Here is a 27,944-nt window from a genome sequence, read left to right as displayed (position 1 = left end):
CACGGAGCAAGACTTCGACAGTCCTGTGCCATGGCCTCCAATTGTCAAAGAGATTGTGAAAAATAATCTTGTTAGGAACACATAGGTATTATGCATGTATGCTGCATCCGCACTTGCAAGCTGCACCTCGGCGGCGTGATCGACCGCCTATTATTATTATTGGAAGCCCCTTACCCAAAGCTCATTGCGCATGCAGAAAACGGTCACAAGATTATTCCTGGTAGAAAAACTTGTAAGAGCCCACAGGGTACGTAGTACACTGCGATGCATGTGGAGATCGAGATAAGCACATCCATCCTGATGGGAAATGTTCTTCCAATCAGCATGCCCATCCAGAACACTTGCATTGCACATTAGCTTAATGCGGGTACGGGGGACTGCATCAAGCTTGTGTCACGCACCCTCTAGCATCTGATTTGCTAAAGCTTTTACAATTATTTTTTTGATAATGGGGTAAGATTGACTTGACCATTGCCAACAACCTGCCTCAGACACCACGCTTTATTGTACATGAGGAAAAGTCAAAATTATCGGGCTGGCTGCAATTCACTTCTAGAAGAGTGTTGTAAGCCCGCGTTAGAGGCCCGAGGAAGAGGTACAAAATGCCTTTACATCGTCAGGAGGAGGAGAGAAGGCCTGTTACGCCAAATTCATGGGTCAATCAGCATGTTGAACCTCAATTACCCTCTAGTCCTTCTCTGGCCGCTTCAGTGGGCTTGAGCTCGTCCGGAGATGGCATCACAAATCCTGGTAGGCTAGGACCTCTTGGTGGAAGACCGACAGGAAGTCTCGTCAGAACGGCATATGCTCAAACCATTAGAGAAGAAGAGAAAAAGATCTATCTGGAGTTAAAAGATGGCAATGTCTACGAAGGTTTCAGCTTCGGTGCTGAACTCAGTGCTGCTGGAGAGCTCGTTTTTCAAACTGGCATGGTTGGCTATCCCGAGTCTATCACAGACCCTTCGTATCGAGGCCAGCTACTAGTGATGACTTTCCCTCTTGTTGGTAATTATGGTGTTCCTTCCAGGTACGTGATGGATGAGGTTTTGAAAGATCTACCAAAATATTTCGAGTCTAGCGAAATCCATATTGCCGGTCTCATTGTTGCATCATATTGCGGAGATGAGTTCTCGCACCATCTGGCACATTCATCGCTGGGGAAATGGCTTCGGGAAAACCATGTCCCGGCCATGCATGGAGTTGACACGAGAGCTTTGACAAGCCACATCCGTGAAGCCGGCAGCATGTTAGGTCGAATGCTTCATCAGAAGCACGGTGTGATGAATGGATTCCCGAATAGTGATCACCTTGCCACAAACTCTCATATTCCCGATGAGATTGCTTGGATTTCCGAGACCGATATGATTGATTGGATCGATCCTAATGTCAGAAACCTTGTTCGTGATGGTAGGTAATTGAGATGCGTCCTTCATTTTTGTTAAGCTCTGACTGTGTTGCAGTCTCGATCAGTCAGGCTCGACTCATGTCTCCTCCCAAAGATACCGCATTGTACCATATATCTGGTCGGCCTCTTCGAGTGGTTTGTCTGGACGTCGGACTGAAGTATAACCAATTACGCTGCCTTCTTAATCGAGGCGTTGAGGTTCTGGTTGTGCCATGGGACTACGACTTTACCTCTTTGGCTGGCAAGGGTTATGATGGGTTGTTTGTTTCCAACGGGCCAGGAGATCCTGCTATGGTATCTGTGACGGTCAAGCACATAGCACGAGCCATCGAAGACGGGAGAACTCCGATCTTCGGCATTTGCTTGGGTCATCAGCTGCTTGCTAGAGCGGCAGGAGCAAATACACTGAAAATGAAGTTCGGTAACCGTGGCCACAACATTCCTTGCACAAATACTCTCTCTGGAAAATGTTATATCACTTCGCAAAACCATGGATATGCAGTCGACGCTTTGAGCTTACCGAAAGGGTGGGAGGAGCTCTTTGTCAATGCCAATGACGGTAGCAATGAGGGTATTCGTCACGTCTCCCGGCCGTATTTCAGTGTCCAGTTTCATCCGGAAAGCAACCCAGGGCCTCGTGACACCGAATACCTCTTCGATGTCTTCATAGATGCTATTCGATCTTGCGCCAAATCAGCAGAAGCTCTCTTGCAGCCAGTAGACTTTCCCGGCAGCACTCTTGCAGAGAATGAACATGCACATCCACGTGTTCAAGTGAAGAAAGTCCTCATTCTCGGTAGTGGTGGATTGAGCATCGGTCAAGCAGGTGAATTTGACTACTCGGGGAGTCAAGCTATCAAGGCGCTGAGGGAAGAAGGCATCTACACAATACTGATCAACCCCAATATCGCGACCATACAGACTTCGAAAGGCCTTGCAGACAAGGTATACTTCCTCCCTGTCAATGCCGAATTTGTTCGCAAGGTTATCAAGCACGAGAAGCCCGATGCCATCTATTGCACTTTCGGCGGACAGACCGCCCTCCAGGTTGGAATACAGCTCAAAGACGAATTTGCTGATCTTGGAGTGCGGGTCTTGGGTACGCCAATCGATACAATCATCACAACAGAGGACCGTGAATTGTTCGCCAGGAGTATGGAAAGTATTGGAGAGAAATGTGCAAGGTCGGCGTCGGCGTCCAACTTAGACGAAGCCATGCATGTCGTTCAGAGCATTGGGTTTCCAGTGATTGTTCGAGCTGCCTATGCGCTTGGAGGTCTTGGTAGTGGCTTTGCAGATAACATGGACGAGTTACGGGAGCTCTGCACGAAAGCTTTTGCTGCGAGCCCGCAAGTGCTTATTGAGCGAAGTATGAAGGGCTGGAAAGAGATCGAATATGAAGTAGTCCGAGATGCTCGAGACAATTGCATCACTGTTTGCAACATGGAGAATTTTGACCCTCTGGGAATTCATACTGGCGATTCCATTGTCGTCGCTCCGTCCCAAACATTATCCGATGAAGACTACAACATGCTGAGAACGACCGCTGTCAACGTCATTCGACATCTTGGTGTGGTCGGCGAATGCAACATTCAATATGCCCTCAACCCGTTTTCGAAAGAATATTGCATAATTGAGGTCAATGCTAGACTATCTCGGTCCTCAGCCCTGGCATCCAAGGCTACAGGCTACCCACTGGCTTTCATTGCTGCAAAATTGGGGCTTGGAATACCCCTGAACCAGATATCCAATTCGGTGACAAAGAAAACTTGTGCTTGTTTTGAGCCGTCCCTCGACTACGTGGTAGTAAAGATACCTCGATGGGATTTGAAAAAATTCACACGGGTCTCCACACAGCTGGGCTCCTCAATGAAAAGCGTTGGAGAAGTGATGGCGATTGGTAGGACGTTCGAAGAGGCAATCCAGAAAGCGATCAGATCGGTCGATTTCCATAATCTGGGTTTTAGTGATACCTTTAACGCCTTGATGTCGATCGACAGCGAGCTGCAGACTCCCTCTGATCAGCGAATGTTTGCTATTGCAAATGCCATGCATGCCGGGTATACGGTCGATCAAATCTGGGAGCTGACCCAGATTGACAAGTGGTTTTTGCGGAAATTGAAAGGTCTTAGCGACTTTGGAAAGATAATGACCAATTATACTGCCACGACCGTCCCCTCATCACTGATCAGACAAGCGAAACAGCTAGGATTTTCAGATCGACAGCTTGCGAAATATTGGAGTTCAAACGAACTTGCAGTGCGTCGGCTTCGTGCAGAGGCGGGCATCCGGCCAGTTGTCAAGCAGATCGACACGGTGGCGGCTGAGTTTCCCGCCTACACCAATTACCTCTACCTGACATATAATGGCTCAGAAAGCGACATCGCCTTTAATGACCAGGGTGTGATGGTTCTGGGTTCGGGCGTTTACCGGATTGGTTCGTCGGTCGAGTTCGACTGGTGTTCAGTGCGGGCAATTCGCACCCTCAGAGAGCAGGGCTATAAGACAGTGATGGTCAACTACAACCCAGAGACCGTCAGTACAGATTACGACGAAGCAGATCGCCTATACTTTGAGAACATCAATCTCGAAACTGTTCTTGACATATACCAGCTCGAATCTGCCAGCGGAGTTATCATATCGATGGGTGGCCAGACTCCAAACAACATTGCACTTCCCCTGCACCGTCTCAACGTCAAGATTTTAGGCACTTCCCCAGAGATGATTGATACAGCTGAAAACAGATACAAATTCTCACGTATGCTAGACAGAATCGACGTCGACCAGCCGCTCTGGAAAGAACTCACCGGTGTCGATGAGGCTGCCGACTTCTGCGCCAAGGTCGGCTATCCAGTACTTGTTCGACCATCATACGTTCTCTCTGGTGCTGCCATGAACACGGTATATTCGCAAGCCGATTTAGCAAGTTTCCTGAATCAAGCTTCCGAGGTCTCCAGAGAGCATCCAGTTGTCATAACTAAATACATCGAAAATGCCAAAGAAATCGAGATGGATGCAGTAGCTAGAGATGGTGTCATGATGGGCCATTTCATCTCTGAGCATGTTGAAAATGCTGGAGTGCATTCTGGTGACGCCACTCTTATTCTTCCGCCGCAGGATCTTGAGCCAGAAACCATTTCTCGGATAGAAGAAGCTACTCGAAAGATTGGTAATGCATTGAACGTTACAGGACCGTACAATATTCAGTTCATCGCCAAGGATAACGAGATCAAGGTCATCGAGTGCAACGTGCGAGCTTCAAGATCTTTTCCATTCATTTCCAAAGTCATGGGCGTCGATCTGATAGCGATGGCTACAAAGGTGATCATGGGACAGCCAGTTGAGCCCTATCCTGCAGTCGACATCCCCAAAGACTACGTTGGCGTCAAAGTCCCACAATTTTCCTTCTCACGACTCTCTGGCGCTGATCCTGTTCTTGGTGTTGAGATGGCATCCACTGGCGAAGTCGCTTGCTTTGGGCGGAATAGGTATGAAGCCTATATCAAAGCGCTCATCTCTACCGGCTTCCGCCTGCCTAAGAAGAATATCCTGCTCTCTATTGGATCCTTTAAGGACAAAGCAGAAATGCTTCCTTCGATTGCTAAGCTGCATCAAATGGGGTACAACTTGTTTGCCACAGCCGGTACTGCTGATTACCTACAAGAACATGGATTGCCCGTCAAATATTTGGAGGTTCTGGCGGAGCAAGAGAAAGACCAGAAATCGGAATATTCCTTGACCCAGCATCTTGCGAACAACTATATTGATCTTTATATCAATCTCCCATCAAGCAACCGCTTCCGAAGGCCTGCAAATTACATGAGTAAAGGTTACCGTACACGGCGCATGGCTGTGGACTACCAGACTCCGCTAATAACCAACGTCAAGAATGCAAAACTCTTGATTGAAGCTATTGCACGCCATTACGACTTGGCAATACAGAGCATTGATTATAAGACCAGCCATCGCACGATTACCCTACCAGGCCTGGTTAACATTGCGGCATTCGTTCCAGGTATTGCAACTCCTGGATCACACGATTTCGAGATGGTGACCAAAGCTTCCATTGCAGCAGGGTTCAGCATGATCAGGATAATGCCGCTGGGCTTTGACAGTTGGGTCACAGATGCCCGGTCATTGAAAGTGGCACAGCATAATTCTCTTGTCGGTGCTTACTGTGACTACAATTTTGCGGTCGCAGCAACCCACACAAATGCTGATCAGATTCAACATGTCACGGCGGATGTTGGCTCTCTGTTTCTTCCTTTTAATCATCCCTCTGGAAGTATCAATAAGGTTGCTACAGTTATAGCACACTTTGCAGTATGGCCTGCTCACAAGCCGATCATGACAGATGCGAAAACCACTGACCTCGCTTCAATCTTGCTGCTTGCTAGTCTACATGATCGCAAACTACATGTCATGAGCGTCACAACCAAGGATGACATCAAGCTGATTGCTTTGAGTAAAGAGAAGGGCCTGAAAGTCACATGCGACGTATCGATCTACTGCCTCTTCCTATCACAAGCTGAATTCCCGGAATGTACGGCATTACCAACAGCTGATGATCAGAGAGCCCTCTGGAACCACTTGAGCGCCATCGATGTATTCTCCATTGGCAGCTTGCCGTACCAGCTGGCTGGAGAAGAGGCAGTTCCAACGGTCGGCATAGCTGATGCTCTACCATTGCTGTTTACTGCCGTCGCAGAGGGTCGTTTGACTGTGGAAGATGTAAGAAGAAGACTTCATGACAATCCAACAGAGATCTTCGAATTACACGAACAGCATGAAACAACTGTTGAGATCGACGTTGATCGGCCCTATGTTCTCCAGGCGGGTCCCGTGTGGTCACCATTTAGTGGCAAAACCATGAGAGGAGCAGTTTCGCGGGTCACTTTCGATGGCTCTACAGCATGCTTAGACGGTGAGCTCATGGCGGTACCACCTAAAGGCATGGACATGTCAGCGCATTCTCTCCATCCCCATTCCCACTCGCCCGAGGCTAGGGCTATGTCACCTGCACCATCTTCACGGTTGGATGGCTTGGCTGATCGCCGTGGTTCTGTGCTGGATGCCAGTATGGCTGGACGTCCTTCGATGTTGAGTCCTGTGGTGCGGCCATCTACAAAGAATCGTAACCTCGACCACCTTCCTGACTCCAGTTTCAACAATATTCCTTCGACAATGCTTCCTCAGCCAGCGCTCCCTTCGGCTCTTTCGCCATCCTTACTCTCCCTGCTTGCTACCTCACCATTCAAGAACCGGCATGTTCTTTCCGTGTCACAATACAGCCGCCAAGAACTTCATCTACTTTTCACTGTTGCCCAAGAGATGCGGATCGGTGCCCAGCGTTTCGGCATAATCCCCATTCTGGCATCACGGGTGCTATGTACTATCTTCTACGAACCCAGCACCCGCACATCCGCGTCCTTCGACACAGCCATGCAACGTCTTGGCGGTCGCACCGTCGTGATCAACCCCGATTATAGTAGCACCCAAAAGGGCGAATCACTACAAGACACGATCCGAACACTAGGCTGTTATAGCGATGCCATTGTCCTGCGCCACCCAGATAACAACTCCGCTGCCATCGCCGCCAAATACTCCCCAGTCCCTATCATCAACGGCGGCAACGGCAGCCTTGAGCACCCTACGCAAGCCTTTTTGGATCTGTTCACCATCCGTGAAGAATTGGGAAGCGTCAGCAACATCACCGTTACATTCCTTGGTGACTTGAAATACGGCCGCACCGTCCACTCTCTGATCAAATTACTTCAATACTACGAAGTGAAAATCAACCTCGTTTCCCCAGCTGACTTATCTCTACCTACGGAGACCCGGGACCAGATCCACAAATCCCGCCAGCTGGGTGTCGAGAGCGAGAAGCTCACTCCGGAGATCATCGCCCGCTCGGATGTGCTGTACTGTACCCGGGTCCAGAAGGAGCGATTTCCCAGCCTGGACGAGTACGAGCGGTTAAAGGATGCTTTTGTGGTGGATAACAGTGTGCTGAAGTATGCGAAGAGTGCGATGGTGCTGATGCATCCGTTGCCGCGGAATATGGAGATTAGTGAGGAGGTGGACTTTGATCAGCGGGCGGCTTACTTTAGGCAGGTGAGTGGATCCCTTTTTCCTATCCTTTCTCCGTTTTTGGTCTTCGTTGGTTCCCTTTGGATGAAGCTGACTAATTGTGGGACGTAGATCAAACACGGTCTCTACTGCCGTATGGCATTGTTGGCGCTGGTTCTCACCCCTTAATCCTACCCGTACCTGCTGGTTGTTCGTTGAAAGATGTATTGAAAATCGTCACACACAAAAGTTCATAGAGCTGGAGGGGAGAAGACTGAAAGATTGATAAAGATTGATCTCTACATATGGGAATCCTAACTGGTGTCTAGTCCAAGATATATGCTCTAGACTCTTTGAGATGGGGAGAAGAATGCCGTGAAAAGCACAATATAGTAGCATGAATCCATTCCATCCGTGAAGTGATGAACGATCTCTCATTCTCACATCTCCAGCCTTTCCCCAATCCTTCTCACCTCTCCTTCACACCTTGTGAATATCAGTCCACAGCCGTGAATGAATAGATCGGAATTCCATGCTGCAATACCATTCCATTCCATTGCCCTGCCCTGCAATGCAGTCCCAGCAGCAGTGAATCCGTCCAGCGTCCGACGGACCGCATTCAAATAGTGGCTCAACTCTCCCTCTCTCCTACCCAATTCCGATATCGGCGACCACTTTCTCTTTCCTTCGTGCTAATACGTCGATGTAGGAGGGCTTGGCCAAGACTAGCGGTCACTTCTACCAGTTCTACCGGAGACCTCCATGGACTTATATGGTATGGTATTGCATTCAGGCTACCTCGCTGTACGGCATCCTCGCCGGCGCACTATTCGGTATTGAAGCCTCTTTCTCGTCCTTGTGCATCTTGAGGTCGATATGGTATCGGTACTGCATTATGGAGACCTCCTGCACCCCTCGTCCGCCGTAGATGGAATTTTCTTCATTTCTGAACGATTCTATCTATATACATATGGAGGCCTCCTCCTCCGCTCTCCTTGACAGGCATTATGAAAGAATCGTCATCCTCAATGGATGACTCATTTATGTGTTTGGATGTATATATATATATATATACGAGGAGAGCCTGACCATCTTACGGAGGGGGGTGGGCGTGTGCCCTGCGTGTGCCACTCTCAACCGACGTTTAGACTACCATGGTCTGCTCGGAAACCCTCCAGAAACAAGACGCGAAGCCGCGGTCTTTTGGTCCAACAAAAACTCTCCTCCAGCGAAAAACAGAGTTCTGAAAGCGCCGTCGCCACTCAGCTCATACGTTGCTTAAATATTACACGTATGGTGGCTGCCGCTTCCTCAGTTGCCGTAAACGACATTGCATGAAGATCAGGCCGGAATCTTCACTCCCCCAGCCAAATGTGTTGTGGATGGTCCGATCAGCCCAGTGAAAACTGACGGCTTTCCTTAACGTGGTGTGCTCAGCACTTGAACCATCAGCCAGCAGTCACAGCAGTTTACTCTAGCTTCGCCTCGGTCGAAGCACTTCTCAACCCCAGTGGTCAGTAAGACATTGATCTCTGACCAAATCCTTAGATATGGAAGGCAGAACACCCACTACGCCCATAGTGGAGACCACAGCCGAATCTTGAGATCTATATTTATATATATATATCATTACCCACCATGCGCCAACCTCAAAGTGAAGATAAGATGCGACATCTGTGACGAGCAATACCCGATAAGGGCCAGACATCAACTCTTCCTTCGCAGGCTAATACTCTGGCGAACAAAGGCACTTTCGAAGCCGGCAAAGCCATCAAGAGCTTGCTTGCTCGTCTCCATCTCAAGAGAGAGAGCGCTCGATACCACAATTCAAAGTATGCTGATGCGCAACGTCACCAGCCTGTCACGTAAGCAGGGTTTTCCTTACATCGCCCCCGGGCTTTTTCAACCGCGCTCGAACGCCGTCCCGTCTGACTTCTTCAATAAAAACTAAAAAATATTTGGAGCCCCCTCGACTTTGTCCGCCGTACTGGATATTTCAAAAACCCTCAGAAAACCCCCCCTGACGAGATATGTGTGTGTTCGAATCTCGAGATGGGGAGAGGGAGAAACGAAGCGATGGAATATCAGCCTAACTAACTAGTTGTTAAGCTGATGAGTTTCCCGATCTCACAATTCACACCAAGGTTTTCCCCACTGGGGTTGAAAGGACTGGGTTGACGTCTGCCCTGACTCAGAGAGCCAGAGCCAGAGCCAGGACCAGGAAGCTGAGGCACGCTTTTCTCCAAAAATTCTGAAAATGAAGAGATTCTTTTCGCAAGCTACCGTGGATTTCTGGACCCGTTCGCCCCACAACAACAGCACGCTTGGTCTTGGTCGGCGTGTCTAGCATATTTGTTTCTGTTCGCTTGGACTTCTTTCAGCGCGAGACTGGGCGGGTGCGGATATAATGTCATGGATCCCCCAAGTTACATGGCAGAAATCGAGCGGGGGGAGGGGTTCGGATAGATCTCAAAACGGGGCTGCTGGGGGCTGTGATATTCTTACATACCTTGAAAGTTAGGGATTGAAATCAAAACATCCGAAGAGGAGATTGTGGAAGCTCTCTCGTATAGAATTACATACATACAGAGCAAGAGTGACACTGTGTGATGGGCGGTGGGAGCAGGCGATTTGGGGCCATTACTTATTACTAAGTTAGGTCGAGATTGGTTCTTACCCAGGCTTCGGTCTACTCCTGTACGTAGTCATGATCGCATGCCTCCAGCCTAACTAGAAGATTGGCATGGAGTTGCATCAACAATGCCAGGGTGATAAGCCTGTGAAGCCCTCATAAGTCATAACCTAGAATCGAGCAATTATGTAACATACGTGTGTGTTTTTGCTATCCATATGCGGCGTTACTGGACAGTCTTTCGATCAGCCCAATCCCACCAGCCCCAGAACTTCGTCTCAGCACTCTTTTTGTCTCCTCAGAGCATCCTCCTCCTCCCTGACTAATCATCCTCTGCCACAAGCTCCGGATGTGGATGTACAGGCACACCGTGCACCCTGACACGATATAGACACGTGTTCTCTCCGCCCCAATTCCGCTTGACCCTCACCACCAGCTTCTTGGTCCAAAACTCATCGTGCTGATTTTGATTGTACTCCAAGCGGAACACCTGCACGTATCTCCCTTCCTTCTCGTTGGCCACGGCGTCGTACTGGAATGTCCCTAGCAGCCCCATTGGGGGATACAGTTCCACTTCTTTTAACCCACGCGGACCTGCTGTCAACGATGCGAATTCCTTGTGAGATAGATGGCCAAAATCGGCCCAGATTTCGATATCTTTGGGGGCGATGCCGGGGAAGGGAGTGGTTTTGATTGGTAGGTGTTCGATCACGATTTCATCCGGAAAGATGTCATAGCCTAGCATGATGGCTAGTTGCACGTAACGGCCATTGCGGCCATCCATCTGGATTTTCGACTTTGATGTGGGATGGTTGGGGCTTTCGGTCAGAGCCGCGCACCAGCAGTCACCAATTTCGGTCCACGGCGTCAATGCTTGGATGGGGGGTCGAGATTGGTATTTCTTGATGCCGGCACTATCCAGGAGGAGACGTTGGTAAAAAGGAAAGTGTTTTGCTTTTGTGGGCGAGGTGAGGTAGGGGTCGATGACTGCGCCAAGGCCAGGGGATGCGTAGTTGATTCGCTTGAAGATTGGGGCTAGGTAGGGTGATTGCCATGGAGATTTAGAGGATCGAGATGAAGAAGCAGCTTGGGCGGCTTCGGCCTTGGCCAATTTGCCTTGGAGCTCAGACTGGTACTTCAAAAGTTCTGCTTGTCGTTCGGTGAGTTCGTCCACGGTGGCAGATGTGACGGACTGTTTCGCTTGCAAATCGTGGACAAGTTCCTCCTGACGTTTGATCTGTTTCATAAGACGGCTGATCTGCGACGCGGAAGTGCCTGTTGAGGTTGCATCTGCAGTGGTATCCCTTGACCGCCAGTCCATTGCGGTATATCTGCACATGCCGTTGACACGGTGGTGCCATGATCCTGACGGGCTGAGAGACCAAGGCGTCTCACAGAACCACCAGCAGAATACAGTTGTCATGAAAAGCGCGCCGGCAAAAATCAGAAAGAGTATACAACCCATAAAAGCCAACTCATAGCAGTGAGTCCGGAATTTTTCAAAGGAATAGTCGTGAAAATACCACCATATACGGTTCCACCGGAGGAGAAAGAAGTCGCGAACATCTGTCACATAGCACAGGAATCTACTCCAAGCATCGGTAGGAGGCTGAGTGGTGCCTTGAGAGTGAAGGCCACGCTCTTGTGTATAGGTGTGGTCCCAATGGTTGAGGTCGGGCATGGTAGACTGTCCACGTTGAGTTTCCGGAGGAGATGACTCCGTGTCTCGGTCGAGAGAACGATGAGAATTGTTCGAGAGAGAGGAATCATCACGGGATTTGAGATCTCCTTGAGACCCGGCTTCTTCCTGAGCATTTTGCCCTCCTTGGGTACCAGCCTTCGCTTGGACATAGGATACCCGTTGCGAACCGGCATCGTCTTGAGTACCGGCTCTTTCTTGGGAGTCAGCTTCTTCTTCAATGTCGTCAAGCCATTGGTTGGTTTTCTCCGTGGAGAAGCCTTTCCGACGGCGGGATATTTGCGGCACCGGCGTTTGATCCTCTTCGACCGAACTTGCTCTGGATTCACGCTCTGAAGATCGTCTAGCAGCTCGCGCCGCACGAGCTACTGCAGTTGTGGTGCCATACTGCTCGGCTTCGACTGCTTGAGCTGCGAAGTTTTTGTTAGCTTCAACAACCCCTATATCAACAATTTCAAGTATCTGCTGGTGGCTTTGTTTCTTATGCGCCACTAGTTGCAAGGGTAGAGGTTTCGTATTGGACGAGCCATATGCAAACGATAGTTCCGCTTCGACATCGGGGAGTGGGGTGGTTTCAAGGGTGGCTGTTCTACCTGGAGTATTGCCGTGGTTTAACGGTCTGGTGGCAGCAGGAAGAGTTCTAGTAGGTGTGGAAGTCGCAGCACGCGTGGTACGTCGTGGAGGCATGATGGTGTAGGGCGACAGGAAATTTGGTTATTTGTGCTGGTTCTGAGCAACCAAAAGTTAGCATTGCCAGGACAGACCTAATGTCGTGTCTTCGCTCGGAAATAAGTTGTTCAGGGACGCCAGTATTAAAGAAATGTTCTAGGCGACAGAACAAGTTGGTTAAAAGATACGCAAAATGCGAAGCAATCACCTGGTCACTCGGTGCCAAAGCCAGGAAGAGATGATAGACATAAAGAGCGCAATTCTGAATCCACAAACCAACGCGATAATTGCATCTGTTCAACTTGGCAAGGCTGATGTTGTCTAGACATAGAAACATAGATTGTGAATTAAAAACGATACGAAAACCAGAAGTGCTGGAGCTCTGAATTGAAGCGCGGCAATTTCCAAACTGGGACACACGAAGATATTCATGGTGTTCACTTACCATCGAAGCTGCTTGGCCCGCCCACCGCCCCAGAACTTGGAAAAGAAGAATGAGCCGCCCACACTTCTATGATCCAAGGTAGGCAAAGCCCGCGATTTTTGGATTTCCTGCGCGCACCAGTCGTCGAAAGCTAGGTTTGTGACCCGGTTCAGATAGCTTCGACCACACTTCAATGCCAACAAACAACCGATCTAGCTCGTTGACCTAAACATCAAAAATTCCGTTGGACATATCCTATGCAGGAGACCAGGTAACTTTTGGAGCTAAGTTCTGATGCTTCAGAGACTCAGTCGCATAATCGTGCTTGCATCGAGTTTGAAAGTGTTTGTTCTTGTTCAGCACCTCGTCCGGCCGTAATTCTGATACAAGTGTGTATCACTTCCGGGCGACTGCGGTCACACCAATTCGTCATGTACGATATCACTGTATTGTTGTTAGACTGCCCCAGTGTCGATGCACAGTCGATGCACAGCAGATGCACAGCAGTAATCCAAGTCGGCTCGACTTCTTTGTTGTGACCGGCGCGTTCCCGAAGTGATGGCCGCATTCCGCTAGACTAGTACCAAATAGGCACCGGGTGAGTCTATTCCGTTCCGACAACGAGGTCGAAATTGGTCTTGACTTCTCCTCCAGCTTGAATACATAGTACTTACTAGTAGCTGGTTGAATGCGATAGAACCAAAGCACACACTTATATCGATCAATATATCCGGCTTCTGTGGAGTTGCTGATGTCAATAGTCACGCTCTGCGTGCATATTCATGTCTCAGAATCTGTTGTGCTCTTCATTGGATGCAATCTGCATTATATTGGCGGCTGATAATACATGTGATGAATGGGGTTGATCCCGCTGGCTAATACAACATATTTTCTATCCTGGACGCCTCGCTAACCATGAACTAATATCATCCGTTCATAACTCAATTCACATCCAGTTTTTCGCCTACTTTTATCTCTCAACGTCTTTCAGAGGACCTTCCTCACAGTCACAAAATTCCTCATCATCGAAGACCTCTTCTTCGCTCATTATCCTTGTCTCCATCCACCCTTCGCTATGGAGGCTGTCGTGCTTGTCGAATTGCTTGTTGCGACCGCTATAATCACCGGCTCGTTTGCTACCGTTCGGAACATGGAATCTTCGATCCACACGGACAAGGATGTAGAGGTAAAGGACAATCGCCTCGATAACAAAATTGAAGAAATAGTAACACCACTTGGCATTATACCAAGCCGGATTGTTACGACCTCGGAGCGGCATGGCAGCTGTTCCGCACCTGAAACCAGCGCCCAGAGTGAGCAGAGCGGTGCTGGCAAGTAAAATGCCAACCTTGGTCCGCCAGCGACCGATTCCGAATTTCTCCAATCTTGTTTTACGGTGAACGATTACACCCAAGATGACCAACGGCAAAGGGAGGAAACACACAAAAGTCAGAAAGCTAGCTGCGGTGAGCTGGATATTTCGATCGATCCGACGAGTGTTGCGGTTGAGAGTGTAGAAGCTTTGCACCGTAGTCGTGATCACCATGATCAACATGAGGATTATGAGAGCATAGAGGGCTTTGAAACCGATCGACACCGCTTTGTGCCATCCGAAATGAGGATGAGCGGCCCGAAGAATCCGTTGGGTAAAAATGAGGTTGATGATGAACATCAGGATGATGCCGGCGCTGGTGAAGATCTGAGCAGCAATTGCTACTCGAATATTCGTACTTCGTGCCGCCCAGACGATGCGCATCACCATCGTTGCCACTCGAGCCATCGAGAAACCAAACATCAGGGCTGACATGATGAACTTGTGACCTCTCCTCATATTGACCTTGAAGATCGTCATGTGGCCCACCGCGGAACCGATGAAGAGGGCCAGGAAGACGGCAGAGATAGGCACATCGACACTGACTGTGGGGACGCCACCCGTAATAGCGCCTGGTGGAGGGTAGGGTGGTCCTGACAGAGGCCTTCCCTAGTAACTGTTAGATTCTCCAGAGAGTTTGGGGTGAAGGTTGACTGACATCTTGCTGGGCAGACATGATGCCCGCTGACCGTGGTAGATATGATTTGCAATGACAGTTCGAATAGATTTGCAGAATACGTGAGGTTCCAACGCGTAGGTACGCTTAATGTTCTCCCCTCGAAGGTGAGTCGATGATTAGGCGGATTACTATGTATTAAGAGGTATCCGGGAAGGGGGCCTGGTTGCTGGGGCGAAGCTTCAAATATGGCTTCCGCAAGTAGAAAGAGAGACACGGTAGAAATGAGGTAGAGCTTACCGACATAAGAGCTGCAGGTCACCCGGCCTCCAGGGTCAGCTTTCCGAGGCACGCTTCTTCCATGCTACAATTAGATAGGTAATCTACCGCAGTACGTACACAGATGGCAAAGTGCCCAGTCCCCGGGGGGCAGAGCGCCGTTTGATGGCATGTCGCCAGTTAATCACTGGCAAAGAAGAGCAAAGAATAGCAAGGGCACCCCTGCTTATCTGCTCCGGCCATGTGCATCGGTGCACGGAAGTCCGCTTGCCGACGTCACCACTTGTTAAGCTTTTCCGGTCATGAATCTTCTGATTGGGCTGAATGACGCCCAAAAACTGCTCCTCCTACCTAACTCAAACCCAGATTTATAATGTTGCTAGTTTTTCCAACGGAGGGGCGTGCGAAAAGGACCGACAAGGCCGGAGAGGATTCAGATGCTAAGGACATCTCGTGTCTCATGGATGGGAGAAGTACTGGGGCTTGCCTACTGCAGTGTTGTGTAGCCCCTAATTGCATCCACGATCAACCCTTGGTGAGACAAGAGGCCTGGCAAGAGACGTGTAACGTCGAACCCAGTACAATGGTTTTTCCGGGCTCATTGTGTCGTGTCAGGTTGCACAGCCAAAGATTATGGGCATCTCTTCTTGACTGTACCGATCTTAGCATACTCCTGTCCTGGCATACCTTTATTCATATCGCCACATGCTAGGTAGCAGAATCTGCCTGCCGTACTTCTACAGCTGATATACAGAGTAAACAGGGTGTTGTCGCTCACTCAAACCTCCCATAACCCATCATCAGTGCCTGCTCTTCTATTCCAGGCCTGCCCTTTCTGCACATGCCCAATGAGCCAGGGTTTTTTGGCATTGGCGAAAGCATTCTTGTACGCCATTCCCCATCTCTCTTCAACCTCCATCAGTACCGCCTTCTGCGGCTGTGCATAAGGCGGTGGTGGAACCTTTGGTTTTGGTCTTCTGCCCCGAGGGGTGCCACTGCCACTGCCACTGCTTCTTGGCGAAGGCTTCGAAGCAGGATCATCCTTCATGACCTCCTTGATTATCTCTTTCAACTCTGCATCATTGCTAGTAATCTGTGCGCGTAGATATCGAAGGTCAGTGTTTGAATTGAGTGTGCTCATCACAGTCTCTCTGGGGGTGTAGTGGATCTTGCTCAGATCAATCTCTCTGCCACCCTGTGGCTCAGTCTGAGGATCGAGATGAGCTTCCTCACCCTTCTCCAGCAGCTGCTTAATGTCAAGGCTCTCACCATGCGGGATTTTCTCTGGATGGCTGGGTGTGATACAGTCCATATTGACCTCTTTCCTCAAGACATGGTCGATATCAATGGCGGAAAAATATGCGCAGCTCTGCGGCAAGTCGTCAATGCCCATCTGCTGGCTGAACATGGCTCTCGTCCATACATTCGCCACTTGCAGCGCCATCGCGGCTTTGTATCTGTCTTCCGATTTCACCAGATAACGGATCTCATCGTGAACGGTGATAGCCAGACGCGCATCGAGATTAAATCGTCGGATGAGATAGTCCATGCTGATGATCAGAAGATGGAGATAATCCACACCACTGGATTGAATGGCCCAGTTAATGCGAGAAGTCATGAAAGAACCCTTGTTGATGAACCTACGCATCAGTGCTTCTGTAATGCCTGCGCCGAGGACGGGGGTACGAGGCCGTTCTTGTTCAGCAAACTCTTCAAGCTTGTTAAAGACGAATGATTCGGTACCGCCTCGCCAGAACCCCGACGTTGCTAGAGCCTTGCGGGTTGTTTTGGTGCCTTTGGTCTCCTTGTAGAGCTTCGTGGCGATGGCATTGGTTTCATCTTCGGACAAGTTAGGGTTGAACTGACGGAGTAAGGTGGCCGCAAACTTCAGGCCAGCGCCGTAAATGCGGCCGTAGTTAAAGACCTTGGCATCATTGCGGCTGATTTCTAAGATCTTCGCCGTCTTGGAATGCAAATCCGTGCCAGCTGCTTTTGTGCCTTCTAGTGTCATGAACCCGATAGCATTACCACCGTGCAGCTGAAATTGTGCGTCTCCAACCAATGAGGCAATCCAGAGCTCTTGAGAGTCAACGTCTGCACCAACAAAGGAGTAACCAGGCGGGGCTTTGACCATCGCCTTCAATTCCGAACCAACCCTATTTTCCTTTGCATTAGATGCCGTAAGCCAGGTATTCTCAACGGCCCGACGCGTTATGGTTCCCATGGGAATGATCTGGGGTAGAATATAACCTTGCTGGGATTTTCCTGCCAACGCCGGGTCTCGGTCGGCATCTCTGACCACAATCTGAGAAGTAATTCTATCCCGTGCCGAGATCCAGTATGAACACGATGCATTCATCTCCAACGCTTCTTTGGCTAAAGCAAATTGGGAAGATAGAGTTCCGGCCTCGAAATACTGAAGATATCCTTTTGCTAAAGGAGAAGCACAACGAGCTGCAGGGCCGTCCTTGTGAGGAAGTTTAAAGTAGATGTGTCTCTGGTCATCTCGCAGCACTGGATTCTTCTCGTCTGACATATCACATTTTGTGACAGGAGAATTGTCGTACTTGACCGAATCCATATAAGGAACCTGAAATGTCCAGCCATGGAGGTCAGACCACACAAGGGGGTGTCCGTCCCACGTCAATTTGAGGAGCAAGGGCGCAATCCGAGTCCGCACTGTCAAATTGATTGAGGATGCATTAGACATGAAGAGATCCTTATACCACTTGGGCATTCCCGGTTTCTTCTGTCTTGCAGCGGGTTTGGGCTCTTCCCCCTTTCTCTTGGGCTTGTTCATTTTTATTTCCTGGCCAGTCCAGTCCAGCTGTTTGAGCCACGGATCCCTTTCAAAAATGTTTGGCTTTTCTTTGACCTCCAATGCAGCATCGGACAATTGCAGCAAGCGTTCCTGGACATCCTTCAAACGCTTCTGGTATGTCGCTTCTGCGCGCTGTAGGTATTGCTCCCATGTATCATTGACAGGTAGAATCACTGAGGACAAGTGTCTTAGTGCTCCAAAACTGACAGGATGCGGGCAAGTCTCGAGAAAGTTTGGAAAGACCTTAGTATAGACTCGATGTGTAATCGCAACATCAGCTGCGCAGTAATCAAGAAGCTCCTCTAGCTTCTCGCAAACACCATCACGATCTAACTCGCCGAAATAGTCCCGCTGAGCTTTGTCGATAGTGACGCCACAGTGAAATTTGGCAACGTCACGTAACGAGTTGATAGAACTCCTTCCCACCCAGAGCTCTTCCTCCTCTTCGCTTAGCATCCTGTTGTCGAGAATCGTGTTGAGTTCATGCAGATTGCCATCACCAGCTATTCTTTCTCTCAAATCTTTGTTCTTCTTATGCTTCATCCAGGTAGGCCGTTGCTGAGAGCACATTCCATTCACGGCAACGTGCAACGACATTGTGTCAACAAAGAAGTTCTTCGATTGCTCGATATTGTACTCTTCGCGCACACGCGCGCGATCATATCCAATATTGTGGCCTACCACAATCCGAGGCACTGAGATATCTCCCAATGGTATCAATTGTCGGTCATTTTCTGTTTCTCCGAGCAGCCATGGGGATAGCCAGGCATACCATGCTTTTGGGCTGGCTGCGCATGCCATTACCGCGAAAGAGCTCTCCTTCCACATAACTTCTGTGTCGAAAGACAACATGTTCTCTTGCGGCGCATCAACCTCTTCTGTGGACCCATCACTGTTATACTTGGTCCAGCCACTCCTTCGTACCCACTTTCGTGGCCTTGGTGGCAGGTTGGTTGTCACGAACTGCTTCGCATGTTGTAGATATGGTTCCGAGGCATCCATGCCAAGTTTGTGGAAATGTTCATCCAGTGTCTGGCCTTGAACACATGGTAGATCAAACGCAATCGGTCCTGAGTCATCTTGGTTTCTACCATATAAATCGTGTCGCGTGAGATGATCCTTGGAAAGTTCAACAAGAGATGAAGGAGGAGCGCTCGATCGACCGTTGAATATCTGAGGATGGACATAACTACTCAATTGCTGGACGCCGATCTCATTGTAACGAGCGTCTGCTGGTGCTGGATCGCTGTCAGCTTCGGCTGGGGCTGCAAAGAGCATCGAACGTACTTGATAGACTTTTGCCATCACGACTCGATTCTGATAACGCTGTGTCCACATCCGTCGCATAACGTCGCTTCAATTGCGCAGCAGCTCGGGCGGCGAAATATGGTCTTAACCTGAACTTTTGAGCTGTGCGTACATAGCCTCTTGCACATTGAGTGCTTGTTGGTGACCAGAGCATCGCGCGGCATATACCTGTCACCGAGGCGTTTGCAAACAAGATGGTGGGACACGAGATAGACGCAGAGCACCGTCGACCCTTCGATTGGGGAGAAGAGCTTCAAGTTTGCCCATGAATTTAGCATTACTAGGAGATGAACGCGATCAGACTCTGCGATAAGCTTTAACTAACGTAACCGGACGACATGTGCAACGGGTCCCCATTTGCAACAAAAATGGCTTGGTGTTCTGGCATATTTCGGTTATTCAAAGGTTGCTGGCCTTAATCTGGAAATAGAATTGATTGGAATAACTTAAATAGGGCCTTTTGTGAATAAAACTTGCTTGATTCTGGCTGTTTGTTCATTCTCTGTGCTGGGTTCAATGCATATTGGTAGAATGGCAGCAAGCTAAAACTAAGGGGTTGATCATTTTGGTAGGGATAGAGACAGTTAAGACGTTGCAAATGTGGTCCGGTCACGTTAGTTAAACTGTGGGGCGAAGATGTGCACCCTGACAGTATCCACCCACCTACCAGGGTTCGGAATTAAGCAGAGCAATCCCTTTCCCCAACTTTCTTCTCCAACATTGTCGTCCCACTTCAATATTCCGTAGTAGTCCACTCCATACTGTCTGAAGCCATAGCAGCACAATGAGGAGGAGCACTCTGCATGGCTGCAACCATGAGTATTACTTTAGATTATGGCTCCTGGCTCGGTGATGAAGGAGATACTACAGACAGCGCAACCTCTCGTGAGCCATCGCCTGCTCGCTATCATTTAGACCAGAGAAGTGAATATGGGCAAAACAGTTCATATACTAGTCGAGGGCGAGACCCCACTACCCTCGAAATCGCACGTCTTTTCTCAGACTCCGACGAGACCGTTCCAGATCAAGACCTTCTCACAGCTGAGATGAACGCGGCTTCTTCCGCACGCATTTCAGACAACTTTTCCCATCCGCCTCCGAATCTGCCTCGTGGCAGCCAAGGCACAAACCACATCTCTGGCGCAACCGATACCGACGACTCCCCAGTCATTGATCTTACCGACTCACCTCCACAAGCTTCAACCAGACCAACTACGACTACGACTCCTTGGCGAACATCTTCACCAACCAGATCACTCCAACACCCAACCATGCCACCAACTCTTCGAAGTCAAGCGCAGTCAAGAAGATCTCCTCAAGCTTCCTCACCGCCACATCACACAGATGAGCGCCCAACAAAACGCCAAAGGATACATGAAAGGCCACCAGAGACATCACCTGCCGTACAGCAACCACAGCCAGTCAGGAACGACAGCATACAAGAAGTCGAAGCCGTAGACTTGACCGAGGTCAACGACGAATCCGACCTGTCCAAAGCAATTTCAAAACAACAACAAGATGCTGTACAATCGCAAATGAAACAAACCCAAGGCGACGACCCACCAGGCCGGACACCACTAAGTTCCTACAAATGCCCTATCTGCATGGACACACCGGAGGACGCCACAAGTACAGTTTGCGGTAAGCAGACCACTTCTGGCTAGATCCTTCCCTTCCTCCCTTCCCCCAACAAACAATGTCTCCATATTCTAAACATTTGTTTCGTCCCTAGGCCACCTCTTCTGCCACAAATGCATCCTCGACACCCTCCGCTTCAGCGCCCAACAACGCCGCGACGAGGCCGCTACAACCAACAACAGCAAAAGCAAAGGCACCTGCCCGGTCTGCCGCAAACCGCTGGCTCGAAAAGACGAGCCAGGCACCGGCCGCACGCTCGTCCCGCTCGAGATCAAACTTTCCACCAAGAGAGATCTGAAGGGGAAGGGAGTCGTGGGAAGGAATGGTAATGATGGGACGTCAGCAATGCCAGGGAGGGCGAGAATGCAGACCAAGACCGAGAGAGAGAGTTCGGCGGATATGTGGAGGGATTTAACCACGCTGGAACATGGCTGACTCCATCCCGGCCGACCAGATTATTAGCATAGCATAGCGGGCATGACGAAGGAAAATGAGGCTCCTGCACGAGAACAGATATGAAAAAAAGTCAAACAGCCTCTCATGATCGTCGAGTATACCATTTCCTTGCCACCCTGATTGACAATGCCTGATGCTGCATCACTCCCCGGCCACGAGTAAAAGGACAGACCATCGCCAACCGGCTGACAATATCTGAGGGAGAAAACAATTGATTCCGCATTCCCACCTGTGCGTGAACGACCTCGTCTACTCCATCTCGAAACACCCTCCCAGTACAAGGCTTTTGCAAAGGTAGAGAAGAGTAGCAGCAGCAGCAGAAGAAGTAGGGGGAGGGAAATCCAAACGACAAGTTACGACACCGAACCTGACCTGACCTGACCTGACCTGACCTGACCTGCCCAATGCAATGCTGCTCCATTTTCTTCCTTTTCTCTGTCGCATCGTAGTGCTATCTCCAGCCAAAAGACTCGATCCGATAGAGCTGTCGCACAGGGTAGATAGATACACGCCATCAGCAGCTGTAGGTCGATGTTTATATTACCTACCTACCAACCAATCTACCATGAAAGCGCCACCCCGAAGCGCGGCCCAACACTGCCAAAATCCCCATAACCGACCGAGCGACCGAGCGACCAAGCAACATCAAGCCTCGAGAGTATTCCTCCGAGTCATCAGACCCCTGCCCACAGGCCCTAGCTCCAACGCGACCTCGTCACCCGCAGCCGCGTTGTCCAGCACGCCCATCCCCCTGCGGCCGAGGATCGTGTCGAGCGCGCCCTTCAGCGCTTCGGGGTCGTATTTCATCCCCTTGACCAGCGTCTCCGCCCCATCGGCGCTCGTCTCCTCGATCTTGCGGCCGTAGAGTTTCACGGTGTGGATGCCCAGGGCGCGGAGGCGGGACGCGTCGACGTGGGGGACCATCTCGGAGGCCCCGGAGAGGTGGATCAGGTGGGTTATGTATGTTGCATGGATTGATGGGGGGTGGGGTTTCGGCGGGGTAGGAGCGGACGCGGTGCCATTGACGGTTGGTGCTGCGGGTGCTGCTTCGCCGGTGGGAGGTACCGCTTCCCGTTGCGGTGAAACGCCTCTCCAGCTCACCCCTCTGCTCTCCTCCCCGGCCCTGACGATCGCTTCCACGAAATCCAGTGCGGTGAATGGCTCGCGTCTCGGTCCGACCTCGCGATCCAGACTCCCATTCAGAATCAGGATTTTCGTCCTCGTGGCGGGAGACTGGCGGATTGCTTCTCCGACGCCTCGGAGCACAATGCTTGGGATGATGGATGTGTAGAGGCTGCCGATGCTGTAGATGATGGCTTGGGCGGAGCGGATAGCTTCACATACTCTGGGATTTGGCGGTGGAGAGATTTCTTGGCCGTAGGGGTTGATGTACCATACGCGCTCGATACGGGAGGGGAGGTCATCATTCGTGGGAGACGAAGAGTTGTGGGAGTAGGATTTGGAGAATTTGATGTTGGGTTTGCGAAGCGTCGCGAGGCTACCCGGAAGATTGGCGTCCTCGTGTTCAGGATCTGCTTCTCCTCCATACTTCAATTCGTGGTCGCTGTCAAGCGTCGCTGCTGCTAGTTCGTCATCCGTAGGAATGGCTTCCGGGTCGCCTAGGCTAAGACGGCTGCGACGTTTTTTACTGCCGGGCGACAAAGGCGAAGATGGAGCTTCAAGAGCTGTGTGCTCCGAGGGATGAGAGATGCTGTTCTGCCCTACGATAACTGAGCCGTCGGCAAGACCGGCAGCAATGTGGTGGGTAAAGTTGCTGTTTATGGCTGGGATTACGCGGACTATGTCGTCGGGCACACCACATATGCTGCCCAGCAGATAAATAGCTGATTCGAAGCTTCCGCTGAACAGGCGAGCACCGGTTAGGAACAGGTTGCCAACACTTGCAGAAGTAAAGTCAAAGGTTGAGGTTGGTGGGCGGGAGCGCTTGAGTATCTCAAGGTTGAGGAGGTTGAAGAAGGAGCGGATGAGTTGTTTCTTGGAGGAGGGAATCAAGGACCACAACGGAGAGGTGCCAGATACTAGGGCTTGCCATTCGACGGAGGCTGCGTGGGAAGAGGAGGAGGAAAGACGGTGGTTAAAAAGGTTGGCAATGGCAGTACGTTCGGTAGACCTCGGATGAGTGGGTATAAGACGAACGAGACGACCTGAAAACATCATAAGATCTGACCATCTCTGCTGCAGCAAGCCAGGTAGAGGTAGACATACTTCTCACATCTCCTATGCCTGGTCCGCCGAAGACTCGTATCAATTCCGACGAAGAGCCGCCGTTGTCACTGATGGGGATGATGTAGCTCAGAGGACAATTTTTACTGTCTCGCACGGAATTGAAAACATCGACAAGACTGTTAGCAGCACTGCCGCCAGAGAAAACAACTATGCCTCGACTCATTGAACACGAACAGTCAGACTATAATCAAACGAGAATGAGTTGAAAATGGGAAGCACCATGGTTTGTTCACGAAACTTCTTAGGACAAATAAATATTTACGACTATCGAGATAGAACGGACTCACGCCATTTCGAAAACAAGGTTGACCAGTCAATTCGGACTGGACACATCAAGGATTACATAGATTGGGTTATTTCAAGATTCGTGTACAGAAGACAGAGTGTGTCCAAGATGGCAGGCATCTTAGCCACCAGCCAAGTACTTAATCTACGCTCGGGTTACTACCAATCGTACACATCGCTCCATCACGATTTCGTCGAATTGGTCATGAAAACGCCGCCTTTCATTAAATAGCCTCCTGGGTCATGGGAAGACACAGGAGAGCGGAAGGATTTCATTTCTCCCCCCTTCTTCTTCTTCCTCTGATAATCAAACCCCGGTCTGCTTGCCTGAGAGTCCACCTCCAGATCTGATCCCGCATCAAAAACATCATCGTCGCCACGACAGTGGGGGTCGCAATTCTCCAAAAGTATGTATCTGCGTCATTCGCTATAGCTGGAAATATTTCGAAATTCATCCCAAAATATCCACAAAGAAATGTTAAAGGAAGGAAGAAGCAGGTAACAAGCGTGAGCTGGCGCATGTTCTCATTCTGGTAGGCACCAATGGTGTTGAAGATCAGTTCGACGAGGTTATCGGCAGAGCGGCGCATTTGGTCGTAGCTATTGGTGATGAGGATGCAGTGATCTTCAACGTCACCCAGATAGGTTTGCGTGAGAGGCGTAATAGTAACGCCTGACTTGAATTCCTTTGGGAAGAAATTAGGAGTCTTAGCCCCTGGTGTGCTGACAGGAGCGTCAGATTTGTGACCCTTCAAGGCGGTCACGACGCTGGTGATGGGCTGGACAGCATTACGGAGGACCGCAATCTCAGAGGTGAGGATGTAGAGACGTTTGGCTTGATGGATGTCCGGATCGGTGAGCACGTCCAACTCGAGGCCGCCCAGGGCGTCCTGATAGGCACCACTAACTTCAAGAGAGAGGTCGATGATCGCGTCTATGATAGCCTGCAAGACCATGCTAGCGTCGCAGGATTGGCGAAGGATGGTTTCGGGGGACTTCAAACGCCGTACGATCGGATCTTCAATGGCCTTGGCAGAGGCTTCGAAGAACGACGTGACCGTATTGTCATCGTTGAGAAATATGGACACTTGCTCCATGATGACCTTGTAGTTCTTCGGTTTAAGAATGGCGTGTCTCTCCATGTAGTCCACACGATCTTGGTTGGCGCCGGCATGATAACGTTGGAGCGTGCGTGCGCTGTGAGTTGGGACGTCTGGATTGGTCATCGCAAACCCTTTGGCTGAGTTGAGCTCATTCGGATTTGGCATATGCTTTTGCCTTCTGTACCCCAAAATATCATTCCAAAAGTCCCAGATCACTCCATTCCTCGCTTTTCTTCTAGACTTCTTCTTCAACTTCCTTTCGCCCTCCTTGCTCTTTCTCATCTTCTTCCAATGAGGCTTCGAATCTTCTTCGCTGTCCGATTCACTGGATGACTCATGCAAATTCTGAAGTCTCTCCAACTTCTGCAATGCGACGATGACGAATGTATGATCGTTGTACCAATCCACTTTCGACCGGTTTCGAGTATTCATCAGATCTTCCACCGCAAGCCTATGCAAGCCTTTGTGGTTTCCGAGGATCCTAATGACATCCCATGACAATCCGTTGACGTTGATCCATCGACAAGTCACCCACTTTGCCTTTGGCTGTTTGAGGAAATCCGCAAGCTCGTCGTTGTCGAGTTCATACATTTCCATCTTGTTCTGACTGAAGTCGACAATGGTAATCTCACAATGAGTGTTCAAATCCTCAGGATGTAATTCGTCTAGATGGCTACTATGGTCGTAATGTGGTGCAGGATCGGACGTGTCAACCCCAGGCTCAAGTCCTGGCTGCCATGCACTAGCCTTCCCACCCAGGTGCTCGGGCGCATACTTCGAGGTGTTACTTCTGCCGCGCCTCCTTAAAGACTTCACAGAGGCGTGCGACATATCAGTAGCAGACCGTCGCACAGAAGTAATAGGCGTGGTGGTTTCATGGCTGCGCTTGCCAGGATCGACTATTTGTACACGCAGGTTCTCGGGGATCACTTCAAGCACAGGGAAGGGGGTTGATTGCGCTTCCAGGTCGACGTGCGAAGGTTGTGAAGGTTGAGAACTGTCAGGGTCATTGGCAGTATTCCATGAAGATTCATGATTTCCCATTGGAGTTGCCATGGAGGATGCCTAGGACACACCAGGCTTTTCGCATTCCTAAGCAAAACAGAGACACCTGAGTGAGGTGGTGAATTGGCCACGGACCCGGGGTAATATTTAAATATTTAATATTATCTCAAGTGAAAAAGCTATGGACGTATAAGAATATGAGCATGAAACAGTCGCATCATTTTCCCCGCAGCGTCTAATTAGTTGAGACCCTGACTTGATTCACCGGATTTCTTACTAAGTCCCAAGCACCCGCTCTTTACCAGGTACAGTCAGTAGAGCCTGAGAGCTTATCGCCAGTGAAGCTTTGGGTGGCACGAAGCTTAAGAAATGGTGAATATGGTACCAGATCAGACTACCCAATGCCTCAAGCCCACTGCCCCTCTTCAAGCTGTGCAGGGAGTATGCAGAATCCTCCAAGTGTGAGTGACAGAGCGCAGCATCCAATACATACGCGACCGGTCTTACTAGATTACCGGGCTCCATTTACTCTTCAGGGTTTGATTGAAGATTTAGCCTGACAAGCGCAGCTTCTTCTCCTTACTAGGAACAATTCCTCTACATGACTAAAGGCGGCTCAGCTGAGGTACAGCACTGATAAGTCCTTTCTCCCTTCTTGAATAACACATGAACCAAAAACCATTGCGTATCACAATCCCGCATGTTTGCTTTCTGCATGTGCATGTGCGTGTGAGAGTGAGAGTGACTGTGTTTGATAGATACTCATCCTAATGGTGACTTCCATTGTCCTGACATTGCACATTGTTCGTCATGGAGGCTCTAGAACTCGTAGCAATTATCACTACATTCGTCGAGTTGGGGGTGAAAGTGCTCAAGCGACTGAAGGAATTTCACGATGACGCAAAAGTTCCAGGGCCTTTTCGATCTGTTAGGAATGGCCTACCGTTGACTATCAGCACACTCAAGCGAACACAGGCTCAAGCAGAAGCTGGCCACCTCAGTCTTGGAACCACAAAAACCTTGGCGCCTTCCGTTGGAGGTTGTTTGAGCCAAGTCAGATACCTCGAAGATAAACTGGGTAAACTTCTATCCAGAGACGACAATGGCTTGGCCAACGCAGCCCCATCAGTGGCTGCACCCCATTGATCACTGCGCCAGGGCGGAAACAAGCTAGCGTCGTCACTTTATTGCTTGACAACGGAGCCCGCATCAACGCCATGGACAATAAGCAGACCATACCCTTGTGTGCTGCAACGCTCTTGGGCAATGGAGATATTGTGAAGCTAATGCTCTATCGGCTTGCGCGTATCAATCCGCCCAAGAACGTCGGTCGATCTGCACTACATGAAGCAGCCAGGCGCGGACAACACATGACGGTACAGCGGCTGCTTGACAGGGGCGCCAAAGTAAATGTTGTTGACGATCATGGATGGACTCCACTGCACAATGCTTGTAAGTAGGGATAGAAACGGACACCCAAGTTTCTGCTAAAGAAGGGCGCAAATCTTGATCTCAAGAACAAGGCTGGTCTAACACCTTTAGATCTGGCCAGCAAACATAGTCATAGTAAGGTCACAAAGCTATTACTGGAGCACAAGAAAGCCAAAGTCCACACACTCTGCCCAAAACCGAAAGATGGAGCTGAAAGACTTGACAAAAGTCCAGTAAGGATACTTTATATGGAGCCGAAGCAGAAAGACTAATGAAAAGGCATGCTCGAAACCCCGGCAGTTCTTCTCGAAATGATTGGGCTTAGGCAATTATTGTTCGAAGTGGAACTTCCTGAGATGACTTTGCGTTGCTATTCATGCCAGAAACGCGATAACGAAGCGGACAAGAGCTGTTCGAGAACGATCTTCAGATCGTTTTCGTGTCTTGAAATTGTAGCAGAGCTCAGAATGAGACGATTGCAGAAG

General features: G+C 49.9%; 8 protein-coding genes across 8 annotated transcripts; 3 read left to right on the top strand and 5 right to left on the bottom strand.

Moving 5' to 3' along the window:
* Positions 1-602: 602 nt before the first annotated feature.
* Positions 603-8,402, top strand: EPUS_02730 (uncharacterized protein; the record flags this gene model as incomplete). The annotated part of the gene is made up of 3 exons (XM_007807858.1): positions 603-1,407; positions 1,461-7,519; positions 8,184-8,402. 3 exons carry the CDS (start codon positions 603-605, stop codon positions 8,400-8,402), a joined length of 7,083 nt encoding a protein of 2,360 aa, XP_007806049.1.
* Positions 8,403-10,428: 2,026 nt separating this feature from the next.
* On the bottom strand, positions 10,429-12,492 carry EPUS_02729 (uncharacterized protein; the record flags this gene model as incomplete). Its single annotated transcript, XM_007807857.1, has 1 exon — positions 10,429-12,492. One exon carries the CDS (start codon positions 12,490-12,492, stop codon positions 10,429-10,431), a length of 2,064 nt encoding a protein of 687 aa, XP_007806048.1.
* Positions 12,493-13,868: 1,376 nt separating this feature from the next.
* EPUS_02728 (uncharacterized protein) lies at positions 13,869-14,946 on the bottom strand (the record flags this gene model as incomplete). The annotated part of the gene is made up of 2 exons (XM_007807856.1): positions 13,869-14,879; positions 14,929-14,946. The coding sequence occupies 2 exons, from the start codon at positions 14,944-14,946 to the stop codon at positions 13,869-13,871; spliced, it is 1,029 nt and encodes a 342-aa protein (XP_007806047.1).
* Positions 14,947-15,943: 997 nt separating this feature from the next.
* EPUS_02727 (DNA polymerase gamma) lies at positions 15,944-19,291 on the bottom strand (the record flags this gene model as incomplete). The annotated part of the gene is made up of 1 exon (XM_007807855.1): positions 15,944-19,291. One exon carries the CDS (start codon positions 19,289-19,291, stop codon positions 15,944-15,946), a length of 3,348 nt encoding a protein of 1,115 aa, XP_007806046.1.
* Positions 19,292-20,109: 818 nt separating this feature from the next.
* Positions 20,110-21,367, top strand: EPUS_02726 (uncharacterized protein; the record flags this gene model as incomplete). The annotated part of the gene is made up of 2 exons (XM_007807854.1): positions 20,110-20,935; positions 21,027-21,367. The coding sequence occupies 2 exons, from the start codon at positions 20,110-20,112 to the stop codon at positions 21,365-21,367; spliced, it is 1,167 nt and encodes a 388-aa protein (XP_007806045.1).
* A 666-nt stretch (positions 21,368-22,033) lies between these two features.
* EPUS_02725 (uncharacterized protein) lies at positions 22,034-23,798 on the bottom strand (the record flags this gene model as incomplete). Its single annotated transcript, XM_007807853.1, has 2 exons — positions 22,034-23,553; positions 23,615-23,798. 2 exons carry the CDS (start codon positions 23,796-23,798, stop codon positions 22,034-22,036), a joined length of 1,704 nt encoding a protein of 567 aa, XP_007806044.1.
* A 394-nt stretch (positions 23,799-24,192) lies between these two features.
* On the bottom strand, positions 24,193-26,079 carry EPUS_02724 (uncharacterized protein; the record flags this gene model as incomplete). Its single annotated transcript, XM_007807852.1, has 1 exon — positions 24,193-26,079. The coding sequence occupies one exon, from the start codon at positions 26,077-26,079 to the stop codon at positions 24,193-24,195; it is 1,887 nt and encodes a 628-aa protein (XP_007806043.1).
* A 759-nt stretch (positions 26,080-26,838) lies between these two features.
* On the top strand, positions 26,839-27,731 carry EPUS_02723 (uncharacterized protein; the record flags this gene model as incomplete). The annotated part of the gene is made up of 3 exons (XM_007807851.1): positions 26,839-27,106; positions 27,187-27,480; positions 27,571-27,731. 3 exons carry the CDS (start codon positions 26,839-26,841, stop codon positions 27,729-27,731), a joined length of 723 nt encoding a protein of 240 aa, XP_007806042.1.
* Between the last annotated feature and the right edge of the window lie 213 nt (positions 27,732-27,944).

This window comes from Endocarpon pusillum, assembly GCF_000464535.1.
Source record: "Endocarpon pusillum Z07020 unplaced genomic scaffold scaffold7306, whole genome shotgun sequence".
Lineage (NCBI taxonomy): Eukaryota > Fungi > Ascomycota > Eurotiomycetes > Verrucariales > Verrucariaceae > Endocarpon > Endocarpon pusillum.
Note: the sequence above shows the minus strand (reverse complement) of the source record. Positions and strands in the feature narration are given on the sequence as shown.